Source organism: Talpa europaea (genome assembly GCF_964194135.1).
Source record: "Talpa europaea genome assembly, chromosome: 10".
NCBI classification, from domain to species: Eukaryota; Metazoa; Chordata; class Mammalia; order Eulipotyphla; family Talpidae; genus Talpa; species Talpa europaea.
The window spans coordinates 64695259-64720882 of NC_140077.1; the positions used below are offsets into that span (position 1 = coordinate 64695259).

Here is a 25624-nt window from a genome sequence, read left to right on the forward strand (position 1 = left end):
CAATGCCATTCATTAGAGAGTCCTAGTATGTGACATACTGGGAGGATGAAGTTATTTACATAGAAAAAGTGCCTCGCACATAGAGCAGGTGCTCCATCAAGTCACTGCCATCATCGACATTTAAAAAAAAAACCCGACAATTTCAAGTGGGGCATCCACACAGTCCCAATCTTTAGGCCTAATAAGTAGGTACCAGTTACTATTATTCAACATACACTGGAAACAGATATTCTGGTTCTCAGGTATTTAACAAGTGATGGCTACATGCATACAACAAACTTAAGAAAACACCATTCTTCTTTCTGGGGTGATCAGAAGTGAAGCAGGGATCATGTATGATTGCATGCACTTGATTATCAACACTGACCGTCACTGCCCTTGTAAATAACAGTTCATCCGCATAGATAACCAGGAAGTGAACAAGAGAAAGATAAAGCCATTCTGGCAGCAAAACTGATTTGATAAGTCAAGTCAAATCCTTTCCTAGAACTAGGCAAGGTATAAACAGAAAAGAAAGGTTTATCATGGGTTTATATTAAAATATATGTATTATCTTGTTTACTTAAATAAAGGGCTGTCAGTAAGACATCTGACCTCACCCTCACACTTAACTGGTATCTGCTGAGATTATTTCTAACCCTATGCTAGAAGCAACTAAGTAGAAAAGATTCAATTCCTCTTGACAACAGTGGGAGCTGACTAGCAGATACAAAGGGAAAAAAGAAACCTGTGGCAAGCCATAAAACCTCATTAGAATGAGACTAACCACCAATCAAATTTCATTAGGTTTGAGAGGGTCTTCTGCATTATAGACAAGCTCCAAATCTTATGCAAATTAAACAATCCTACAGGAATACACATATTTCACCTATCTTTAACATATTTTTCAGAAGGCATAGCACATACTCATTTTTCAATAACATCTCCATTCAAGGCTCAGCTCTTGGTAAAGCTTCCATGACTGTCCTGGTGTCCCAGCTCTGAGCTCCCAAGTGCTTTGGTGGCATACTATAAGAGACCCCACCTTACTATAAGTCTGTCCCCAACTGCCTGGTGAGTCCCTTGGTGGAGAAGATGTTTGTACCTCTAGTACCTAATATGCTGCTTGGAGACAGGAACAAAGTATAGTGGATAAATGAAAAAGAAACTCCTCCCCATCCCCATAGCAAATCCTCCCAGGACCCCAGAGTCCTCAGTATGCTAGACAGTTTTACAAACTTTTAAAGACGAAATTCTCAACTGTGGACCCACAGATTCTTCAGGCAGGTTTACAAAGCTCACACAAAATGTTAGGTATCCATTTATCTTCCTCAGATTCTCTTAAGGGTTCATTAATGCTAAATGACTAAGGACAGGTGCACTAAGGGCATCTTCCTGGTCAGAGCCATGGGGAACTTGCTGCTAGAGCACTGAAGATGCATATGTGTTAGGACTGGTCTGCTAGGTCACCTCTCACCATGTTGTGCTTTCTCTGCCAGCTCTGCCAAAATGAAATGCCCATTCCAAGTCCTCGTCATTTGTCTTTTCCTAACACTTGTGTGTGGAAACAAAGGCCTGGTGGATCAGTTTGAGAAAGGAGAGAAAGATTCTAAGTCTGTGGATCCCCAATGGAGGCAGTTAAATAATAAAACCCTGAGCATGCCCCTTCTCCCGGCTGACTTCCACAAGGAAAACACAGTCACCAATGACTGGATCCCCGAGGGGGAGGAAGATGAGGATTATCTGGATCTGGAGAAGATACTCAGTGAAGATGATGACTACATTGATATTATCGATGCAGTTTTGCCAACAGATTCTGATGCCAATGCCGGAAACATCCTGCAGCTCTTCCAAGGCAAGAGCCGGATCCAGCGTCTCAATATCCTCAACGCAAAATTTGCTTTCAGCCTTTATAGAGCACTGAAGGAACAGGCCAACACTTTTGACAACATCTTCATAGCCCCTGTGGGCATTTCTACCGCCATGGGGATGATTTCCTTGGGGCTTCAGGGGAAAACTCATGAACAAATACACTCAATTTTGCACTTTAAAGACTTTGTCAATGCCAGCAGCAAGTATGAAATCATGACCATACATAATCTCTTCCGGAAACTGACCCATCGCCTCTTCAGGAGGAATTTTGGGTACACACTGCGATCAGTCAATGATCTTTACATCCAGAAACAATTTCCAATCCTTGATGACTTCAAAAGTAAAGTAAGAGAGTACTACTTTGCCGAAGCTCATGCAACTGACTTCTCAGACCCTGTCTTCATAGCAAAAGCCAACAACCACATTCTGAAGGTCACCAAGGGTCTCATAAAAGATGCTCTGGAGAACATAGACCCAGCCACTCAGATGATGATTCTAAACTGCATCTACTTTAAAGGTAAGAAATACCTTCACATTTCTCAAAGCAAACTTGGGACACACTCTTTTAGTATGCAGGTAGGCTGAATGCCAAGAACTATGGTCTAGCTCTGATTATCCAGGAAACCAAAACACAAGGTTAGGCTCACAGGAACAAAGGAAGGTCATGATGAGGTAACAGTAAGAGCTTATACTTACTGAACCCAAACTGTGTGCTTTATGCACAATCTTGTGAGACTGTCAATGTTATTGTGTTCACATTATACAGATGGGGCCACATGGGAAAAAGTAAAATGACATTCCACGTGTACACAGTGATATGGGGCAGAGACAGTTGCCCCAGGGAGGCCACCTCTTGAAAAATTGGAAAAAACAATGCAAAGAACTTTTTAACATTTAACCTGCCTGGATTTTACTAATTTGCTTTTAATTTTAAATGTTTTATGTTATGACCACCTTGTAAAACACATTCAAAACAGAGGTTGAGCCTCAGGAAGAAGTCAAAATGAAAGAATGCCAGGAGACATGTAACAGCTCCAGCAGAACTAGGAAGAACAGTAATTCCCAAAGGGGGTTATGGGAGAGGGATGCGGGGGGGAGGGCTTGAGGGGTCAAGTCTGTATACAGGGGAAAAGACTGGAGACATCTGTGGTTGCTACAACTGGGGAAGAGGGAGAAGTCTTCCTGGCATCTATGGGTAAAGGGATCCTGCTGAACATCCCACATTACACAGGACAGACTCCACCACAGACAACTATATGGCCTAAATGTTGATAGTGCTGAAGTGGAGAAGCTGGCAGAAGTAAGCCCAAGGAGAATGGAACTTAGTTTCCATCACAAAAATCATCTGGTGTTTAAACCTCCCAAAGAATATGCTTATCTCATCCAGCTGCTCCTCCAACCAGTTAGAAACCTTGAGCAAGTTACTTTGCTTCTCTGTGCCTCTGTTCCCACATTTGTAAATGGGGCTAAAAGCTCCCACTCATCATGGCTAGGAGGAGAAAAATGAGATACAAAAGGAAGGTACTTAGAAGATACCCAGCATACCACCATCAACTGTTGGTCTTCAATAATTACTTACCAGCACCTTAGAGCTAAAATAAAACACATGCTTATTCCTGAATATACAGTCCTCCACCCAAATATAAAGTATAGCCCCTGATGGCAGTGTTGTATCAGCAGTGTGTACAAGTAAGTCACTAACGGAATAAGAGCGTAAGGGATGAGAGCTATCAAAACAGAGCTGACATGAACTCAATGTTACTCAATTTACATATAAACAAGTAAGAGACTCAAGCAAATTAGAGTCAGATTCTAAACCAGAATTTACTCCAGTCTATTCAACCTATCTACCATTATTACACTTCCTACAAAAATGTTAGTATTCTGATCTTCTCAGAATTCTCAAAAACAATGGTTCTCAAAGTGTGGTCCCTGGATCAGGACCATCATATATAAGATATGCAAATTCTTCGCCCAAACCTACAGAATCAGAGACACTGCGGTTGGGCTATAGTCTGTTGGAACCACCCCTCTAGGGGTTTCTGGTACACACTCATGAATGAGAACCATTGCTCTTAAAACATTTTTAAAAGCCCTGTTCCTGCTGACTTTACAGGATCCTGGGTGAATAAATTCCCAGTGGAAATGACACACAAACACAACTTTCGGTTGAATGAGCGGGAGGTGGTCAAGGTTTCCATGATGCAGACCAAGGGGAACTTCCTGGCAGCAAATGACCAGGAGCTGGACTGTGATGTTCTACAGCTGGAGTATGTGGGGGGCATCAGCATGTTTGTTGTGGTCCCACACAAGCTGTCTGGAATGAAGACCCTAGAGACACAACTGACACCCCAAGTGGTGGAGAGATGGCAGAAAAGCATGACAAACAGGTACTGTGATTGAGTGTTTGTTCGTCTGATCTCAGGGAAGCTGGGGGAGCCCAGGAATACTGAAACTTTGGTCATTTTAAGAAAAAGGGAGAAGTCTGCTTAAATACCCAATAACTGCCACAATGGACTGTTAATTCAGCCCAAATTTCTTGGTGAGAGGCAAGAAGTTAAAAACACATGACTGAGAGTCAAGTACTTGCTTTGAGTTTTGAGTCCCAATTTCATCATTTGTAAAAGAGGAATCGTTCATGACTTCCAAGAGTCACTGTGAGAAATAAATAGAAGAGTGATGTCCACACAAAGAGGGGTCCCACAAAGATGAGCACTCCCCTTTCCCAAACAAGAAATCCTGAGATCCTCTTAACCCATTAAGGACCTGTTAAACATTATTTTCCTTTATTATTATTTATTGCTCCATAGTCAAAATGACAGGTTTTAATTATTTACTAAGAGTATTCGGTCATAGCATAAATTAGAGAAGTCACATTTTTGTTTACCAGATACAGGCTAGGCCCATATTAAGAAGACAGGAGAATTGGGTCTCCTATAAGAATATAAAAAACTCAACAAACTAAGAAGCAGGCTCTCAGAGCGAGGTGTTTGTCCAGGTAACCAATTAATCATTAAGCCATAATCAAATTTTTCATTAAAAATGTCCCTTCTGTACCTGCCTTCTAACACTCCATTGCCCATGACTTCTAACCCTAAGTGAGGGATGCCTAAGCAGCCTACCTCCTCCACTGTTTGATCCATCCTGGCAATGGCTGCCAGAACAGTGTTTCCAAGACATCATCTCTATTCCTCCTCTCATAAATTGTGGATCCCCCTGATCTACAGAATACAGCCCAGTTTCTTAGCCTTAGCCATAGCCATAGGCAGTAACCATCTGGCCTGCTCTGTTCCTCCTCCAACTATTATTGCTATTCATCCGTTTAAGGACGGAATGAGTTGATATAAGAATTAAGAATGTTTAACATCATCTGGTATGTGAAGGATTCTGTTTTAAAAATCCTTAGTTAAACAAAATAAGATATACTCCAAACAAGAGAAATATCTTAGATGCCTTCGCAAATCAAAAACCAGTATTAGTTCCGCTGCAGACCTGGAAGACAGGAATTGAACAGTTATCAAGGAAATGACCACATGTCAATAATCATGCCTCAATTTCAAGTAACTGGAATTACAATGGGATGGTCTTCCCAAAATCCTCAACTAACAGCAGTAGAAAATGAATTTTAACAAGTGCCATTTCCATTCTGTGGTAAATACAACCTGGGGTGGGAGGATTAGGTTGTGGACACTTGAAGGAAATACATGATTCAATACAACTGGGCCTCCTTTTCTTCTCTGACTAGAACTCGAGAGATACTCCTGCCCAAATTCAAGCTGGAGAAGAATTATAACCTGGTGGAGGCCCTGAAGTCAATGGGGATCACCTCACTGTTTGAGAAAAACAGCAATATGTCAGGAATTTCAGACCACAGGATCACCATTGACCTGGTAACCTCTCCCCTCACCTGCCCTCTATACCCATCCTAGGATCTGCCAACAAAGCCCTCTCCTGCCTCACCTGACTTCACAAGTTGGTGTGGGAAGGGTGTCATATCCCTGTCTACTGGATGCATAGTGGGAGGGTGATCTCAGGGAATAGTCTGGGAGCAAGCTCCATTCCTGCTCATATCAGAGACAGCACATACTCAACTCTACAAAATAGCTTCTCCCAAATTGTGGAAGACACACTGAGTACATGCAGAGACATTGTACTACCTGCACATCAAACTTCAAACAACAATAATAGGCACTTGCAAAAAAGCGAGAACACCAATCCAAATACTGTGCACACCCAGACCCCTCCTTCCTTGGCAGAGCTCCCCAGAGCATAAGTAGCCACTGTCTTGGCTGACAGACAGCTCATACTGCCAAGAATCAATGTGAAGCCAGAGAGTAAGGTAAACAATGTTTATACAACAAAACTTTTGAGCATAATTACCATACATGAAAGGTGATTAAAGAAATTTTCAAGGGTCAGTTTGACTAGCTATGGTCTGTATCTTTCATGTGCTCGTTCGACCCTTTCCCTGAAGGAGATGAAATTCCACTATATCCTTTCTCCCTCTGTGTGCCAACTGATAAAGCCTGACAACTTTCCTTTCCATTTTGAACAGTTCAAGCACCAAGGTACTATTACAGTGAATGAGGAGGGCACCGAAGCTGCTGCGGTGACCACAGTGGGGTTCATGCCACTGTCTACCCAAGTGCGTTTCACTGTCGACCGCCCTTTTCTGTTTCTCATCTATGAGCACCGCACCAGCTGCCTGCTCTTCATGGGGAGAGTTGCCAACCCCACCAAGTCTTAAGAGTGGAGGCCTGGGCATCTCAAGTGTTTTGGGGGCACTCTGTAATTCTGTTTCCATTCTAATGATGAGAACAGAGATGTTCTGGCATCCTGACATTTGTATCTTATGCTACCATTATGAAATCAAGGCCTATATGAGAGAAGAACGTTACAAACAACTAAGAAGTTTACTGGAGCAATGCTGCAAGGTGAACAATGCCATCAGTTCACAGAAATGAATATACCTGTAGCATGTCAACTGCTAATGAGAGGTTACTCGGTACTTCCCACTTCCTTACAGCAAATCTATGGGGCCTCCCTGACAGCCTCTTCTCCTACAGTAATCTATCTTGCACATCTGGCTCTATTACTCAGTCTTTCTAACCAGGCTTCTCATGTGAACAGAGAGCAGAGACATGAACTGCCAGACCATTTTCTCCTCTCCGCAGGATGGAATACCATTCCTGATGCTCAGAAGAAAAGTGATCATGAGATATTCCATGCATGTCCTATGCATTAGGCTTAGTTCTTTCAAGGCCCAACCTGCCAAATTCATGCTAAATGTCACTGTATTCCTGCTGTTACCTCATTGCTGGACAGAGTGTATATGTGACCATGCCTTACATCCTAAAGATAAATAAATACGACCACTTTTACTTGTGTATCTGTTATATTCTATTTTTTGAAGCACAAATAACTAAGGAAGGCCAAATTCAAAATAGTTGATATGCCTCAAAAAGTAATTTGAGTTCCTCAGGGAGTTCTATACTGACCTATATGCTGCCAAAGCATGTTCTCAGAATCAAGATGGAGTGAGTGTTGCTAAGTCCTGGGGGCAAGGTTACTTTGGATAATTTCTGAAATGCCAGTCATGTGGGGCATGTACTTCAGTTTTCATCTCTGCATGCGAAGAGACCTTTGCTCTTGTAGTGGGTCAGGTTCAATAAAACAGGAATATCTGAGGTATGTGTCTCTTGATTGCTACCTGGGTAAGACAACTGGAATCCAAAGAGGCTGCTGAGACAATGGCCAGTGATGGGAAGGGTATCAAAATCACTAATGGTTTTGGCTGAGAGTTGTGAATCCCACAGCTCTGCAAGAGAGACTTTTCCTTCCCAGATCTGCAAAGGAGGAAGACTAGGCAGGGCACTTAAATCTATCCAAGAAGCGGCTGTAGTGAGTGCTGGGGCCAGCATTCAGGTGGAGGTTGGCCTGACTCAGGGTCACATGTGGACTCTTGTTTCAGAGGATAACTTCTGATCCAGTGAGACCAATACCAGTCATGGGAACAGCAAAGAGGGGCACTGTGATAGGTGTGCCCATGGATTATCAAGGAGTCCTCACACCAACCCTGGGATCCTCACACTGTTATCACCTTTTGCAGCTGATGAAACAGTTCCTGGAGGGGAAATGATCTGTCCCAGGCCCCAATTCAAACCCAGGCCCTCCTAGTAGAGGCAAATCCTTTCCACCTGCTTCCTTCCCAGCTTTCTGCACCAGGCCTTCTGCTTCCACTGTCTAAGTAGTACATGGTTGAGACCAAGTCCTTCCTGTCACACCCTCTTGATTGATCTCTCAGTGAAACTGGAGGTTGCTGGTGACCCACTCCTTGAATTCCTCCTCCAATTCATTTCAACAATGTTCTTCTCAGTGTTCATACTGTATTTATCAACTTGATGTTGATTCCTCTTTTCCTCATATTCCTAAAAGTAGCTATCTCAAAAAACTTGGCATTCAGCCTCTTCCTATGTCTGCCCTCTACCCAGAAAGGTCAATAATACCACTTCCAATGAGGTAGCCTCACCTCTGCTGGATCCAGCTCAGGTTCCTTATGACTCAGCATAGGCAAAGGCCCAGCACAGACATGCTTTGCATTCATTTATATCCACTCTGAATGCATTCACAGCCCTCTTGAAAACCAGATGACCTATGTTTCAAGGTACAGAGTACATGTGAATCCTGGCTCCAACATTTAGTAGCAGTGGGACAGAGAGTCATGTTGTGTGTCTGAGTTTCCTCATCTGTAAAGTAGGGATTTACCTTGCAGGGCTGTTGTAAGGATTAAATGAGTTAATGCCTAGAGGCCTCCCTGGTGGCACAAGGGGTTAAGCACGGCACTATGAGGCGGCCCGCAGCCTCTGCAGCATGAGTTTGATCCCCGGCCAGCCAGGGAGCAACCCGCATGGTGAAGCAGACCTCTCCTGTCTCACCCCCTGCTCCCCTCAGCAGTGTACTTCAGTCAGTCTGGCTGTTCTGTTCCCCACTCCGTCTCTGGTGAATTCTCTCACCCCCCTCCCCATATCTCTGGCCTGTAGCCCAGCTCTTGTATGCATAAATAAATCTTAAAAGAAAAAGATTATTCTAAATGAGTAAATGCCTAGAAGGGCTTTAAATCAGTCTTGGTGCTTAGCAACAGCTAACAAAGGGCTTCTTATTACCTTTATCTCAATCTAAAAGAGCATTTATATAGCTAAAGGGTTCCTAAACTGGGCAGGGTCCATGACCTACAAAATTAGTCCACTAACCTCATTTTAGAGGCACCAGGAGAATAAATAACCTATCCAAGGTCACAAATACTATAAAAGGTACAAGTGAAAGATCTCTAAGTGAGGTGCACACGTATTTTTTGAGGAGAACACATGTCTTATTAAATCACTACTTTAAGACAACGGATCCTTCAAAATACCTACTTAAATAGTGGATAGACACTATTTATATATCTGAAGAAATATTACTCATAAAGTTAAGGACAAAAATCACCAAATCTGGGGCTTCCCAGGTGGTGCAAGGGGTAAAGTCTCAGCACTATGAAGCTATCTGCGGCCACGGTGGCACAAATTCAATCTCCGGCCAAGGAGCTGACACACATGGCGCAGCAGACCTCTCCTGTCTCGCCCAATGCTCCCCTCAGCAGTGTATTTCAGACAATCCACCTGTTCTGTTCCCCACTGTCTCTGGTGAATCCTCTCACCCCCACACCTCTGGCCTGTACCTCAGTTCTTGTAGGCATATTTATGCATAAATAAATAAACCTTTTTTAAAAATCATCAAATCTAAGCATGAAAGAGCCTCAGAGATCACAATACCCAGTCCTGAGCCACTCTCTCTAGGTTCCCAAGGTCACTGACTAGTGAAAAGCTGCATTAGGATTCACGCCCAGGCTTCTTGCCCAAACCCACTGGCACTTCTAGCCAACAAATTAATTCGAGACAGTGTCAGCGAAAGAGCCAAAACAGATTACCTTTTCCTTTTATAAAAAGAAAAGAAAGCACAGTATTAAAAAAAAGCTTTGGGAATTAGTTTCTCCTATAAGGTCCAAGGGGTAACCAGAAAGTAAATGCAAAAAGCCATGATCTCTGTGTTCTTTGTTGAGCAAGAGAATCAAATATTTGTTTTCTCCCCCAATATATAACCATTAACTTTTGTTAAAACTACAATACTTATTCTATTCATGTAAAAGGTCATCACAGTGGAGGAAATATGAGTATCTGAAGTATGTTCTAGCCTATCAATAACAGTTATACCCACACACACCTATTAGGTACTTCAGAGGGTCACCTCTATCTTTTCAAGAAACCCTGCTGCCAGCAAAGGATCCCACAGGCAACACAGGGTCCAAACCCATGCCTTGCGACCCTAAACTCATTGTGCTACCAATCAACCTCACCAGTCATCATTCCCCAGATACGCAAAGTACCCCTATAGATTTCTTCCATGCATTTATTAAACTTTAAATGGCCATTGCAAAACTGAACTGGAAGCTCACAGGTATATGATTCAGAGAATTCTGGTGTTCAAAGATCTTTGCTTAAGTGTCACCCCAAGCATGCTCCTCTGTCTGTCTCCAGGAATCTTTCTGACAAAATCACCTCTCCTGGGGAGTCTGCCACCTCACTGTTCTCCCCTCCAAGAGGCTAAGAGTGTGCCATAGACTTTATACTTTAGTTCAGAAGGGAAGCAGTTTGCTTGTTCCCTGCTACACATGTGTCAGAATAGTCTCCTCTTCCTCAGTGTGCTTGAAGACACAAGGGCTGTGGCACAGTGACCACAGCTGTCTCTCTTGTGACTTTGAACATTTCCTTGGGAACCTTACCACCTTTATAGCTGCCATTCGGTGTTCTCCCCTTGAGTATTCAAGGGTTATTGGGACTCCCTCTGCCATAGTATTTACTTTGATTAATTTTGGTTAATTTTTTATTTTATTTTGGTTAATAATTTTTATTAATTTGGTTAATTTTTTCAAGTAGATTTTTTTTCACTTTTTAATTTTGACTATCCTGCAGTTGTGTTGTAGAAGTGTCATTATACAGGGCCCTTGTTTGATCTGGCAGGAAATGTGAGGGGTATAAAGTCTGTGGCACACTCTTAGCCTCTTGGAGGGGAGAACAGTGAGGTGGCAGACTCCCCAGGAGAGGTGATTTTGTCAGAAAGATTCCTGGAGACAGACAGAGGAGCATGCTTGGGGTGACACTTAAGCAAAGATCTTTGAACACCAGAATTCTCTGAACCATATACCTGTGAGCTTCCAGTTCAGTTTTGCAATGGCCATTTAAAGTTTAATAAATGCATGGAAGAAATCTATAGGGGTACTTTGCGTATCTGGGGAATGATGACTGGTGAGGTTGACTGGTAGCACAACAAGTTTAGGGTCACAAGGCATGGGTTTGGACCCTGTGTTGCCCTGTGTTGCCTGTTGGATCCTTTGCTGGCAGCAGAGTTTCTTGAAAAGATAGAGGTGACCCTCTGAAGTGCCTAATAGGTGGGTGTTACTTATTGGAGGAAGGACAGGAAAGAAAAGCACAGGTATGAAAAAAGGTGAACTGGAAGTGGAATACTCCACAAAATATAGTACTGACATCTTACTATGACAAGATAAATAGTAATAAATCAGTCAATTGCTATGTTTTCTCCATCTGTACACCAATCAAAGTCTCCCAAGTCAGAATGATGGGATAACTGTAGAAACCACTTTGCTGAGATCAGGAGAGCTGCTTCTCCATCTGTTTGTCCAAGATCTACATGCCCTGGGTCACCTTACCAGCTCAAAGGTCAAACCCTGTGCTTTTAATAAGAGAAATGAACTACTGGGATGGGTGAGGTGGGAAGGAAGTAGAAGGTAGAAGCAAAATTTCCACTAGAAAGTGGCTAAATGGAAGTTAGAGAATAAGGAATGAAAACAAATACTAGAACCCAGGCCCTAACTTAGGACCGGTGGCTGGCAACAACTGATAAAGGGAAAATGACTTCTGTAAATATTATCTGGGAAGATGTGGCTAGAGATTGAGAGAGGAAAAGATGGAGGCAGGTTTTGCACCACAGCAGTGTATAACAGGGGATAAGGCCAACTGTGGGCAGCCAATGACTGCAGGAAAGGCTGTGCCCAACAGTGTGCCTGGCCTGCCATGCCAACAAGTCACCCCAGAAGGACACTGAGGGCTATAGCTCCAAGGCCAAAGCACCAACCAGAAGTACCAGGTCTCATCTCAGAGGAGGAGCAACAGAGGGAATGGAAGCAGGTTCTCTTTCAGCATTAGTCAGGGGTACCAAAACAGTCCATAAGACACAGGATGGGCCTGAAGTCAGACTGCAGACCTGGGGAGTCATGCAAGAGGGAACTAAAGCAGTTTCCTGGCCAAACAGCTACAGCAGACACACACCTGTGGGCAGTCACAAAAGAGCTAGAAGCGGTTGAAACAGTCCTATCTGCAGAATCACTGGCTTCTCAAAATGTTATTTTTCTCAGGTATTTACTGTGTATGACTAGGCAACACTCAAACCTGAGCACAGTTATCTGGGTTCTAAATCACACAACTAACAAATACTCACCACAGCTATTACAGGAATGAGTACACCCAAGTTCCCCGCACTGCTAGAAGCCTAGAAGAGAATAGAATTGGGTCACTGATTAGTGCATCTTTTATTTAAAAAAAAAAGATAATGTGTTACATAAACCTGGAATTCCTTAATCTAAAAAGAAATTAGAGCTATATAAAAACAAAAATAGAAAAAAAGATCAATAAAAATGCTCATCTAGCATTAATTTTAATAGTAAAAGAATGTGGACACAAATGTTGCACCTCACCTCTGAAAAATTACTAATTATAATACATAGCTGTTGAAAAGACAACTTTCTTTTTTTTTTTTTAAATAAATTTTATTGTTATATTCCCCATACAATTGCAGCCCCCCCATTCTGACCCCAATCCCTCCCCTCCCGCCCCCCTAAAAGTGTCTCTGGTTCATAGTTTTTTGTTGATTTTGATTTTCACTATCTTATAGTTATTCATTTTCCTGGTCCCTTATTTAAGTTTTCTAGATTCCTGCTATGAGTGAGACCATCCGGTATTTTTCTTTGAAAAGACAACTTTCTATAAAACAATCACTTCAAAAACTCGCTATCACAAATGTTAAATAGAAAAAAACAATAAAGAATATGTTGATATAATTCCAATCACGTAAAATGAATATATTTGCATAAAAATATAAGAAAATGTACCAAATTGTTAATAATAATGACTATATCTGAGTAGAGGGATTATGGGTACTTTTTATTATTTATAGGTTTCTATACCTTCTATCAATACAATCAAGTTAGGAAAAAATTGGAGGTTACTTTAAAATAATTAAATTAAAGGAAGGTTCCCTGGCTAGACACACAAATGTGGCTAAACTATGGTACACACTGACTGGCTAAAATTTTAAATAAATAAGAATTTATTTAATTTATTTTCTATATTAACAAAAAATGGTAGCAGCTGAGGGTGCTGAGTCCCACTGCATGCCAGGTGCTCAAATTCCAAGTGCTCACATCCTTATCTTTATTTTAGGGGTCTGACAGCTTCAGAGGCCCCACAGCTGCTGGTATAGTTGGAATTCTATGTCCTAGGCTGAAGTCCACACTTGCTGGCCCTGCCTGTCCCATTCTAGAAACTTATGACCTCATGGCTACACCATGACTGGAACCATTCATGTTTCTTAATTTAAAATCACAGCTCCTATCTTCAACAGAGTAGCACATTGGTCAGCACTCTTCCCTACTCCTCCAATCCCCCTTTATCCCATGAGGCCCCATCTCATGGGAAAAGTGCCTATTCACTGCATGACTGAGAAAGAGGAACTATTCTGCAAAGAACAGAATTTACAGCTTGCACTCACTGGATGGAAATGGGGATCACTGTATTGCCCATGGTTCAACCTCCTCCCTAGTCTGTGAAAAAAGCATTAAAGCCTGAGAGTCCTGAGATTGTAAGCAGTGAGCACATGTAGAAGGGTGCAGCCCACAGTCCCAGGAAGGAACCTTCCAGGCAGTCCTCTCATCTCAATACCAAAGGTCTCACATGAAATGACAGATGGACTATTGTGAATCGGGTTAGGCCTCAATGTGTGCCAACCTGGGAGACTTGAGAAATTAGTCGCACAGATCATTGGTGGGTAGCCTGGCACAGCAAGGCAGAGAAGGGTCTCAGATCTGACTTTGAAAAGGGTACTCCCTCTCAGGCAACATTTTCACACAGAGGGCTCCTTCTCATTCAGTTTCCAACTTAGCCGTCACCTTCTCAGACAGACCTTTGGCTTACAGGGGGCTCCCTGTAAGCCTCTCCCCAAACTGCCCTGTTTGGCTTTCACGATCTGCCCCCACTAAGCCAACAAAAGCAGGCACACCATTCACTTCTGTAAGTCTGGAATCTAGAACAAAGGTCTAGAAACTGCACACCATGACCAAATCTGACCACTGCCTATTCTTGGAAATAAAGTTTTATGGAAGCACAGCTACCTTATTTACTTACTTAATGGCTAGAGAGGCTTCTATGCTACCATGGCAGAACTGAATAGTTGCAAAAAAGAGTGCAAGGCCTGAAATGCTGCAAATAAGCACTGCAGCCCTTTACAGAAATAGTAGGCCTAAGCCTCAACTGGGACAGAAGCAAGTACACAGTAGATTAACAGAAACTATCTGGGGAATGAGGGGAGGGGCACAGGAAGAAAAGACGGGAGGACAAAGGAAGACACTGATAGTGGGACTTGCGCCCACATGACATGTCAAAGGGGAGATGACGTGTCAAATTCCCCCATCTGTCTCTTTGGGGATCTGAGACCTGACATTTTATCCCCGTGTATCTGTTTCCCTTGGATAGCCTAAGATTAGGTCTATAATTACACTGTGTTCTGATGAGTCTCCACCTCCTGGCTTCATGGTAGAGAAGAGAAGAGAGGCTTCTATCACCTTATCAACCTAGGTTGTGATGCAGTCTTTTCCATGAGCTCTATCCAACCTTTGCCAGGATATCTAAGGAGGAATCTCAGCCCTTTGTCCTTGCACATCTCCAGATGTGTTTAAAGCATTTAACAAAGAATATACCCTATCTCAATCAAGATGGTGCCTGGAGACTCTGTTTTGGCCAGCAGACTGACAAGCTGGCACTGCCAGACAGGCATCCATACCATCTTCTACCCTACCTTCAGAGCAGGCCCTTTTTCGCTTGCCCTCTCACTGGCACGCTTTCCCTCCAGCCCTAGCTGCACAAACAGTTCCAGCAGGTTCATGAGCAGCTCGTCCACAAGGTGCTCGTCCTGGATGTTGGCTGCAATGTTTGCCAGGGCATTGATGACCGCCAGGGAGCAGTGCCTGGGGGAAGAAACAACAGTTGGTACAACAAAGGATGTGTACTGCAGCAGGAAGCAAGCTGACTCTGCCAATCTTGGCTCACTCACCATGCCTCTTTCAGTGATATAAACAAAGGGACCCTCCAGAGTGGTGAACATGCCGTCTTTGTAAACAATGGACTTCAAAGGAAAGCAATTGCTGCAGAATTGACTGTGACCTCTCTGAGATGCATTAAGGGCCTCCAAGGTCCCAGGAATCCACACACTGGGGACTTGTGAAGGTCTCAGACACCTTCCTCTGAGTGTCAAGAGATTACTACATAGCTAAAAAAGTGCTTACTCCTCCCACACATTTCCTAGATGGACCCTGATAATCCCCTTCTTCTCAACAATGCCTCCACCCTGGTGTTGATCTTGGTATTAGCCTATATCAAACACCTAAGAAGTGCCCGGTGGGACAACTGCCTCAGGATTATTCTGGACCCATGTCAACTCCAGACACAAAGCTGATAGTGCCCTCTGTCAGAAAACCATAAACCAGTTAGGATGTCTTAGCTTCTGTGGACACTGGGGGTAAAGCTAGACTGCTAAGTGACCCTGGGTGAGCAGGAGTAATCCCTGAGTTTCTTCCTGAGTAAAGTAAGGGTAATAATTCCCTCCTCACAGGGTGGAGAAGGTAGTAAACACTTTCCATGAAGCAATGAGCACACACCATCTGGTCCCCAGAAATCATGGAGCAAATGGCAACTATAATAAAAAGTATCCCCCCTTCACAAATAGGTAAATTCCTATGAATTCAAAGAAGAAATTATAAAAAACCTTGTGATGAATGATAATGAGAACACAACTCACATATGGGACACAGCAAAAGCACTTATAAGAGGAAAATATATAGCAATACAGGCTCACATCAACAACAAGAAAGAGGGCCTCCCTGGTGGCACAGGGGTTAAGTTGCAGCACTATGAATCTATCCACAGCCACTGCAAGCATAGCACAATTTCAATCCCCAGCCAGCCAGGGAGCTGACCCACATGGCACAGCAAACTCTCCTGTGTCGTCCGCTGCTCTCCTCAGCAGTGTATTTCAGTCAACCCCTGTTGTGTTACCCACCCTATTTCTGTGAATCCTCTTACCACCCCCCCATATCTCTGGCCTGTACCCCAGCTCTTGTATGCATAAATAGATAAATCTTAAAAAAAGAAACAAGAAAGAACTCAAAAAGGAACAACCTAATCTCCCAACTTAAAGAACTGGAAAAAGAACAACAAAAAAACACAAAAGCCAGTAGAAGAATGGAAATAATAAAAATCAAAGCAGAAATAAATGAAACAGAAGTTAAGAAAACAATCCAAAAGATCAATGAAAGCAAAAGTTGATTCTTAAAAAAAATAAGCAAAATAGAAAAACCTCTAGGCAGGCTCACAGAGGAAAAACAGAAGAAAGCACAAATAAATAGGATCATAAATGAAAGAAGAGACATCATAACAGACACAGCAGAAATCAAGAGAATAATCAGAGACTACTGTGAATAGCTATATACAAACAATCTAGAAAAGATGGACAAATTCCTACAACTTCACAATCATCCAAAGCTAGATAAAGAAGAAATAGAACAGGGCCTCCCCGGTGGCGCAGTGGTTGGGCGCTGGGTTGCGAAGCTGCCCGCAGCTTCTGAGGCACCGGTTCGATCCCCGGCTGCTCCCCGGCCACCGGATGAGGGTCCCACATGGCGCGCGCGGACCTCTCCTGCCGCCCGCTGCTCCCCTCAGCAGTGTACTTCGGTCCTTCTGCCTGCTCTGCTCCCCGCTCTGGCTCTGGTGAATTCTCTCACCCTCCCGCACTTCTGACTGTACCCAGTGCATGTATAAACAAAACAAACGAATAAATAAATAAAAACACATGCTTCTTTAAAAAAAAAAAAAAAAGAAGAAGAAATAGAACACCTAAACAAACCAATTACAAGCAGTGAAGTTGAAACAGTAATCAAAACCCTTCCCAAAAACAAGAGCCCAGGATCAGATGGATTCTACCAAAAGTTCAGAAACAAACTAGTGCCTATCCTACACAAACTCTTTCAAAAAATTGAGAAGGAAGGGATAATACCAAACACGTTTTATGAAGCCAACATGACACTGATACCAAACCGAACAAGGACATCACAAAAAAAGAAAACTACAGGCCAATCTCTGACAAACACTGATGCAAAAATCCTCAATAAAATCCTAGCCAACAGAATCCAACAATGCATCAATAAGATAATTCACCATGACCAAATAGGCTTTATTCCAGGGACACACGGATGGTTCAACATCCAAAAATAAATTAATATAATCCAACACATCAACAAAGAGAAAAATAAAAAACACATAATCATATCAATTGATGCTGAAAAAACATTTGACAACATTCAACATCCATTATTTTAAAGGCTCTTGAAATTCTCAAGATAGAAGGAACATACCTTAACATAATAAAGTCCATATATGACAAGCACATAGCCAATATCATTCTCAAAGTTGAAAAGCTGAAAGCCTTTCTTTAAAAACTGGAACAAGACGAGGATGTCCTCTCACCACTGATTTTTAATATAATACTAGAAGTCCTAGATAGAGCATGAAGACAAGAGAAAGACATACAAGGAATCCAAATAGGGAAAGAAGAAGTAAAACTATCACTATTCACAGATGATATGATAATATACATAGAGAACCCAAAAAACTTCACAGAAAAAATAATCAACCAGTTTAGTAAAGTGGCAGGATACAAAACTCAACACACAAAAAGCAGTAGCTTTTCTATATATAAACATTAAATCTGAATAAGAAATCAAGAAAACTATCCCTTTTATAGTTGAAACAACAAAAATCAAATACTTAGGAATAAACCTAACAAAAGAGGTAAAGGATCTATACAAAGAAAACTATAAAACACTGTTAAAAGAAATAGAAGAAGACACAAAGAAATGGAAAGACATCCCCTGCTCAATGATTGGAAGAATTAACATTATCAAAATGGCCATCCTACCAAAACCAATCTACAGATTCAATGCTATTCCAATAAAATTCTAATGACATTCTTCAAAGAAAAAGAACAAATATTGATGAAATACATATGGAGACAAAAAAAAAAAAAATAACCCAGACTAGCCAGAGCTCTACTAATTTTTAAAAAGGAAGGAAATGGAGGTATCACAATCCTGGACTTCAAACTATACCACAAAGCCATAATAATAAAAACTGCACGGTACTGGAACAAGAATAGATGCACAGACCAATGGAATCGAACAGGAAACCCAGAAATAAACCCACAGATTTATGGACAACAAATCTTCTACAAAGGAGCAAAGAATATGCACTGGAGGAAAGAAAGTTTGTTCAACAAATGATGCTGGGAAACCTGGGCTGCTAGAGGAAAAAAAAAAAAAAAAATGAAGCTTGACTACTACCTCACACCATGCACAAAACTCAACTCAAAATGCATTAAAGGTCATAAGGTCATAAGACCTGAAACCATAAAATATATAGAAGAAAATATAGGCCAAACACTACATAACATACACCTCAGTAACATCTTTAAAGACACATCACCCAAAGCAAAGATAGTGAAGGAAAGGATAAACAGCTGGGACTACACCAAATTAAAGAGCTTCTATACAGCAAAAGAGACCTAACCAAAACAAAGACACCCTACTGATTGGAAGAACATTTTGCACACAATACTAATGATAAGGGACTGATAACAAAGATCTATAGAGAGCTGACAAAATTCAACAAGAGCAAATTAAACAACCCAGTCAAAAAATGGGAAGAGGAGCTGAAAAGACACTTCCACAAAGAGAACAGGCAACTGGCCAACAAGCATATGAAAATATGTAAAATATCACTCATAATCAGGGAAAAGCAAATCAAAATTGCAATGAGATAGGGCCTCCCCTGGTGGCATAGCGGTTGAGCACTGAGTTGCGAAGCTGACCGCAGCCTCTGCAGTGCTGGTTCGATCCCCGGCCACTGGCAAGGATCCCACATGGCACGACAAACCTCTCCTGCCACACCCGCGGCTCCCCTCAGCAGCGTATTTCATCAGTCTGCCTGTTCTGTTCCCCGCTCTGGTGAATTCTCACCCTCCCACGCTTCTGACTGTACCCAGTGCTTGTATAAACAAATAAATAAATCTAAAAAAAAAAAAAAATTGCAATGAGATACCATCTCACACCAGTGAGAATGGTACACAATAAAAAACTAGCAACAACAACCGTTGGTGAGGATGTGGAGAAAAAGGAACTGTCCTACACTGCTGGTGGGAATACAAACTGGTCCAAGCACTATGGAAAGCTGTGTGGAGGTTCCCCAAACTGCTAAAAATGGAGCTTCCATATGATCCAGTAATTCCATTCCCATGTTTATTGCAACACTATTTACAATAGGTAGTCTATGGAAACAACCCAATGCCCCAAAACAGATGACTGGAATATTACTCAGCAATCAAAAAAGATAAACTCATGCCATTTGCAGCAATATGGATGGAGCTGCAAGGGATCATGCTCAGTGAAATAAGGCAGAAAGAAAAAAAAAATACTGGATGGTTTCACTTTTAGGAGGAATGTAGAGGATCCAAATAAGGGATCAGGAAAATAAAGTAATTATAATAAAGTAAATATCAAAATCAACAGGCAACTATAAACCAGAGACATTCTACAGGAGGGGAGAGGGGAGTAGGATCAAAAAGGGGGTGAGAAGAACACAAAGAACTATGGTGGTGGTACATGGGTGAATTGGTAGTGGGGATTTCACAGGGATTATAACCATGATGCGAAAGCATACATTGTACAAAAATGAAGAATGAGGTAAAAAATACATAAAATAAAAAACTCTAATGTAATATTTCAAAATATTACCTGTATGAATATACATAGAGAATCCCAAAAACTCCACAGAAAAACTCATTAAACTCATCAATCAGTTTAGTAAAGTGGCAGGATACAAAATCAACACACAAAAATCAGTAGCCTTCCTATACACAAACAATAAATCTGAAGAACAAATCAAAAAAAAATCCCTTTTATTATTGAAACAAAAAAATCAGATACTTGGGAATAAAAATGACAAAAGAAGTAAAGGACCTATACAAAGAAAACTATAGAACACTTAAAAGAAATAGAAGAAGACACAAAGAAATGGAAAGACATTCCCTGCTCATGGATTGGAAGAATTAACATTATCAAAATGGCCATCCTAACAAAAGCAATTCACAGATTCAATGCTAGTCCAATAAAAATTTCAATGACATTCTTCAAAGAAATAGAACAATTATTGATAAAAATCATATGGAATCACCAAAAACCCTGAATAGCCAAAGCTCTCCTGAAAAAAAAAAAGGGAATGGAGGCATCGCACACCCAGACTTCAAATTATACTACAAAGCCATAATCATCAAAACTGCACGGTATTGGAACAAGAACAGACACACGGACCAATGGAACCAAATAGAAAATCCAGAAATAAATCCACAGATTTATGGTCAACTAATCTTTGACAAAGGAGCTAAGAATATGCACTGGAGCAAAGAAAGTTTGTTCAATAAATGGTGGGGGAAAACTGGGTTGCTACATGCAAAAGAATGAAACTTGACTACTACCTCGCACAGTACACAAAAACCAACTCGAAATGGATTAAAGAACTAGACATAAGACCTGAAACCATAAAATACATAGAAGGAAATATAGACAAAACACTACATGACATGCACCTCAAAGACATCTTTACAGACACATCACCCAAAGCAGTGATAGTGAAAGCAAAGATAAACAGCTGGGACTACATCAAATTAAAGAGCTTCTGCACAGCAAAAGAGACAATAACCAAAACAAAGAGAAACCCCACCGACTGGGAGAACATTTTTGCACACAACACTAATGATAAAGGACTGATCACAAAAATCTAAAAAGAGCTGACGAGACTCAACACAAACAAATAATCCAGTCAAAAAATGGGCAGAAGAGCTAAAAAGAAACTTCTCTGAAGAGGAAATGCAAATGGCCAACAGGCATAGGAAAAAATGTTCAACATCACTTGTAATCAGGGAAATGCAAATCAAAACTACCATGAGATACCATCTTACACCAGTGAGAATGGCACATATTAAAAAAACTAGCAAGAACAAATGTTCGCAAGGTTATGGAGAAAAAACTCTCCTGCACTGCTGGTGGGAGTGCAAACTGGTCCAGCCACTATGGAAAGCTGTGTGGAGATTCCTCAAGCTACTAAGGATGGAACTTCCATATGATCCAGCAATTCCACTTCTAGGTATTTACCCAAATGACACAGAAACATCAATTCCAAAGAGCACCTGCACCCCTATGTTTATAGCAGCACTATTTACAATAGCTAAGCTTTGGAAACAACCCAAATGCCCAAAAATAGATGACTGGATCAAGAAGGTGTGGTACATATACACAATGGAATATTACTCAGCAATCAAAAAAGATAAACTCATGCAATTTGCAGCAACATAGAGGAGCTGGAAGGGAATATGCTCAACAAAATAAGCCAGAAAGAAAAAGAAAAATACCGGATGGTCTCACTCATAGTAGGAATCTAGGAAACCTAAATAAGGAACCAGGAAAAGAATAACTATAAGAAAGAAAAAATCAAAATCAACAAACAACTATAAATCAGAGACACACTATGGGGGGGGTGGCGGGGAAAGGAGGTATTGGGGTCAAAACAAGGGGGGTGCAATTGTAAGGGGGATATAAAAATAAAAAAAAAAAAAAAAGGAAAATACCGGTTGGTCTCACTCATAGCAGGAATTTAGAAAACCTAAATAAGGGACCAGGAAAAAGACTAATAAAAGTGAAAATCAAAATCAACAAGCAACTATAAACCAGAGACACACTACGCGGGGTCAGGTGGGGAGAGGAAGGATTCGGGTCAAAATAAGGGGGGGTACAATTGTATGGGGAATATAACCGAAATGAAAATGCACACATTGTGCAAAAATGAAAAATGATGTAAGAATTATATAAATAAAATATTAAAAAATAATAATACCTGTGTGATAAAAAATGTTTTTTCAAATGAATAACACATACAAACTTACATCTAAAATGAAAAAAAACGAGACACCTTCCTAAAATATTTGTACACCATACATCTCACAAGGAGCTGATATCAAAGATCTACAAATAACTTTTGCCATTCAACAAAAAGAAAACAAATAATCCAATCAAAAAAGTGAGCAGAAGAGTTAAACAGGCACTTCTCCAAAGAAGACATACAAAGGGAAACAGACACATGGAAAAGTGCTCCTCATCATTTATTGTCTGGAAAATGCAAATTAAAACCACAATGAGAGGGCCTCCCCGGTGGCGCAGCAGTTGAGCATTGGGTTGCGAAGCTGCCCACAGCCTCTGCAGAGCCGGTTCGATCCCCAGCTGCTCCCAGGCCACCGTAGGAGGGTCCCACATGGCGCGCAGACCTCTCCTGCCGCCCACTGCTCCCCTCAGCAGTGTACTTCAGTCTGCCTGCTTTGCTCCCCACTCTGGCTCTGGTGAATTCACTCACCCTCCCATGCTTCTGACTGTACCCAGTGCTTGTATAAATAAATAAAAATAAATCTTAAAAAAAAAAAAAAAAACTTTAAAAAAAAAAAAACACAATGAGATACTATCTCACACTTGTGAGAATGGTCCTTATCAAAAAGACCAGAAATAAGTGCTGTCAAGGATGTGGTGAAAAAGGAACCCTCTTATATTGTTGATGGGAATGTAGAAAGGTCCAGTCTTTATGGAAAACACTATGGAGTTTTCACGAATATTAAAAACAGATCTACCATATAGTCCAGAAATTCCACTGCTAGGTATCTACCTGAAGAATGCAAAAACACTCATTTAAAGGGATAGATACACTCCTACATTCACTGCAGCATTATTTATAATAGCCAAACTGTGGAAACAAGCTAAGTGCCAAGAGACAGATGTGTGGATTAGGGGGACATGTTATATATACACAATAGAATACTACTCAGTTATATAAAAAGATAAACTCTTCTCATTTGCAACAACATGGACAGAACTGGAGGAGATTATACTAACTGAAATCTGACTGTAATTGAGGATACCAGAGGGGAAGCAAAGTGTAGAGCAAGCATAATGTACTAGTGTAGAAGCATAGGGATGTGTTGGTGGTGGGTGTGTTATAGTAACAACACCTGATGGGAGTGTTCCTGTATCTCTAAATCATAAGCAATGTTGAAAATCAATGTTACCTCAAAAAGGGAGGGGACGGGAGGAGAGGGGAGGGAATGAGGGAGGGAAAGAAAACTACCTAACATGCAAACAAGGGTGTGGTTAGATAAATCACAGTCCCACTATATAAGGTAATACTATATAGTCATTAAAAGTGATGTGTAAAGGGGCATTTATGACAAGCATGATGTGCTGTTAATAAAAAAAAAGCATGTCACTCAGGTGTGCAATTTGAGCCTGTTTGGAGGGGTGGGTTTGGGCACTGAGATGTTCTGGACCAGGAGGCTACATATAGAGTTTTGATTTCTCATCTGTGTGCACTGATTTTTCCATATAGCACTTTTGTGAGAAGTTTATTTCAAAGACAAATCCCCAAACCTCACATATTCAAAGGGAGTTAAATACTCATGATGTAGAACAAGGTGTGGAAGAATTACCTGTAGCCGTGGTCCTTATAATCTTTAGTGGCTGAGTACACAACAGAGCTGGCCTTCACGCTGATCTGCTGGAAGAGATTCCACACTTCCTGATAAATGTATTGCTGGAAGAAAGAAGGAACACCGTTACCATACCACAATCCCTCCATGAATGTCCCTTGTAACAGAGAGAAGTCCCCTTGGTTGTCATTCAGAGGGAAAGCTCCTAGAATCATGGACCACAAGTGCCTCAAAGGTCATCAAGGGCATCTATTCCTGAAACATCAAACAAATCTCAAATTAAAAACTAAAAGGGAAATAGCTTTGATTTAAATCCTATTAGAAATCATTAAAATCAATATCATTAAAACATTACATGATTCTTTCTTATTTGAAAAAACTTCACTAATCCATACTAAGACAGTTAATTCATCTTCAGGGTGAACTGGATCTGCATTTTTACATTCCTGATAGCAAAGGTGAGTGGGTCTCACAAAAGGGATCTTACATTTCCAGTGATCACCAAGCAACCCAGCTGGTCGATGATAAGCACGTCAAGTGGGGAGGGAGGCTGGCAGAACTTCTGCTGCAGGATTTGCAGAATTGGCTCCATGACTTTTGGGGTGTCCCTCAGAGCCACGGCGATGTGTCCCAAGGCTCGGATGGTGTGGTCCGGAATCAAGTGAGCGTCCCTATAGGTGAGAAGAACAGAAGCACTATGAGAACAACCCTCTGGGAGGCAGCGGTGAAATAAAACCGGGAAGCCAGGAACTGGACCTCAAGATCATCACAGTCTTTCAGATGAAGCATTCACCCAAAAGTGACAACCTGGAATCCTTAATGATGAGCAGAAACACAAAGTCCCAAGCACTAGGCTGGAAGACAAAAAATCTTCCTCTACTACAAAACAGTGTGGTCCAGGATAGGCATACCAACGTGGACTTGACCTGAAATATGCGGCAAATCCAATGCACAAATACACACAGTGTGGTAAGCAAGCATTTTCATGATAAATGTTAGGAGTCCCCGCTAAGAGCCTGCAGAGGACAACTGGCAGGCTGCCCCTGAGCATACGGACGTACTTGTCACTCTCCTGAGAGATATAAAGTCGGTTGGAAAGGCTGGCCAGGAAAGCCTCTACAATCACCGCATCCACTGTCAAGCCAGCTTTCAGGCACCTGAGGGTTAAGGAAACACATTATGCATCAAAACAAAGAGAAGTATTTTCAGTTTGTTTTAATTTTCTTTCTCAGGTCTACAAAATTCAAAAACTGCTCTGAACATTTTTCCCCAGAAATCTGTATGAAAGTCATTACATAGAATGAATGCAAAGAACTGCTGATATTGCCACTTGATAAAATATCTCAGTTGGAAACAATCGTTATTTTGCCCAGAATAGTCCCCTTCACAATGTCTCAATCATCCTAATGTCAAATAAAAATTTACTATGTTATTCCTTAACAAAAGTCACAATAACTGATTAAAGACAGATGGTCCCAAGAGAGGTGAGAAAATATTCAAAATATGAATCAAGGTTTTAACAGTATGGAGAAATGCTTACTTTGCAGAGAAAAGGGAGAATTTTAAAAGTCCTAAGAATACAAAATCTTATCAGGAGTCTCATTTCAGCATCTGTTTGGCTCCCTGGTCACAGAGTCAAAGAATGTGCATTTGACAAATACGGGCCAGGCTACTGTCTCCATTTGGCTTTGGATGCAAGGGCACTATCAAATGCAAAGAAGGGAAAGACACCTTTTTTTGGAGGTAATATGAGTTTCCA

At 41.4% G+C, this 25624-nt stretch overlaps 2 protein-coding genes across 4 annotated transcripts in view; one reads left to right on the forward strand and one right to left on the reverse strand.

Annotated features, from left to right (window-relative positions):
* The window catches only part of PI4KA (phosphatidylinositol 4-kinase alpha), a gene marked incomplete at its 5' end in the record, with an annotated part of 146792 nt that overhangs the window by 53483 nt on the left and 67685 nt on the right, over positions 1-25624 (reverse strand). For all 3 annotated transcript variants that reach the window (XM_084245811.1, XM_084245812.1, XM_084245813.1), the window contains 5 exons: positions 12403-12453; positions 15034-15202; positions 23866-23969; positions 24353-24536; positions 24927-25022. In XM_084245811.1, coding sequence (XP_084101937.1) covers positions 12403-12453; positions 15034-15202; positions 23866-23969; positions 24353-24536; positions 24927-25022 — 604 coding nt within the window. The remainder of the gene's footprint in view (positions 1-12402; positions 12454-15033; positions 15203-23865; positions 23970-24352; positions 24537-24926; positions 25023-25624) is intronic.
* SERPIND1 (serpin family D member 1) lies at positions 1479-6598 on the forward strand (the record flags this gene model as incomplete). Its single annotated transcript, XM_084244448.1, has 4 exons — positions 1479-2368; positions 3968-4241; positions 5597-5741; positions 6407-6598. Exons 1-4 carry the CDS (start codon positions 1489-1491, stop codon positions 6596-6598), a joined length of 1491 nt encoding a protein of 496 aa, XP_084100574.1. The 5' UTR covers positions 1479-1488.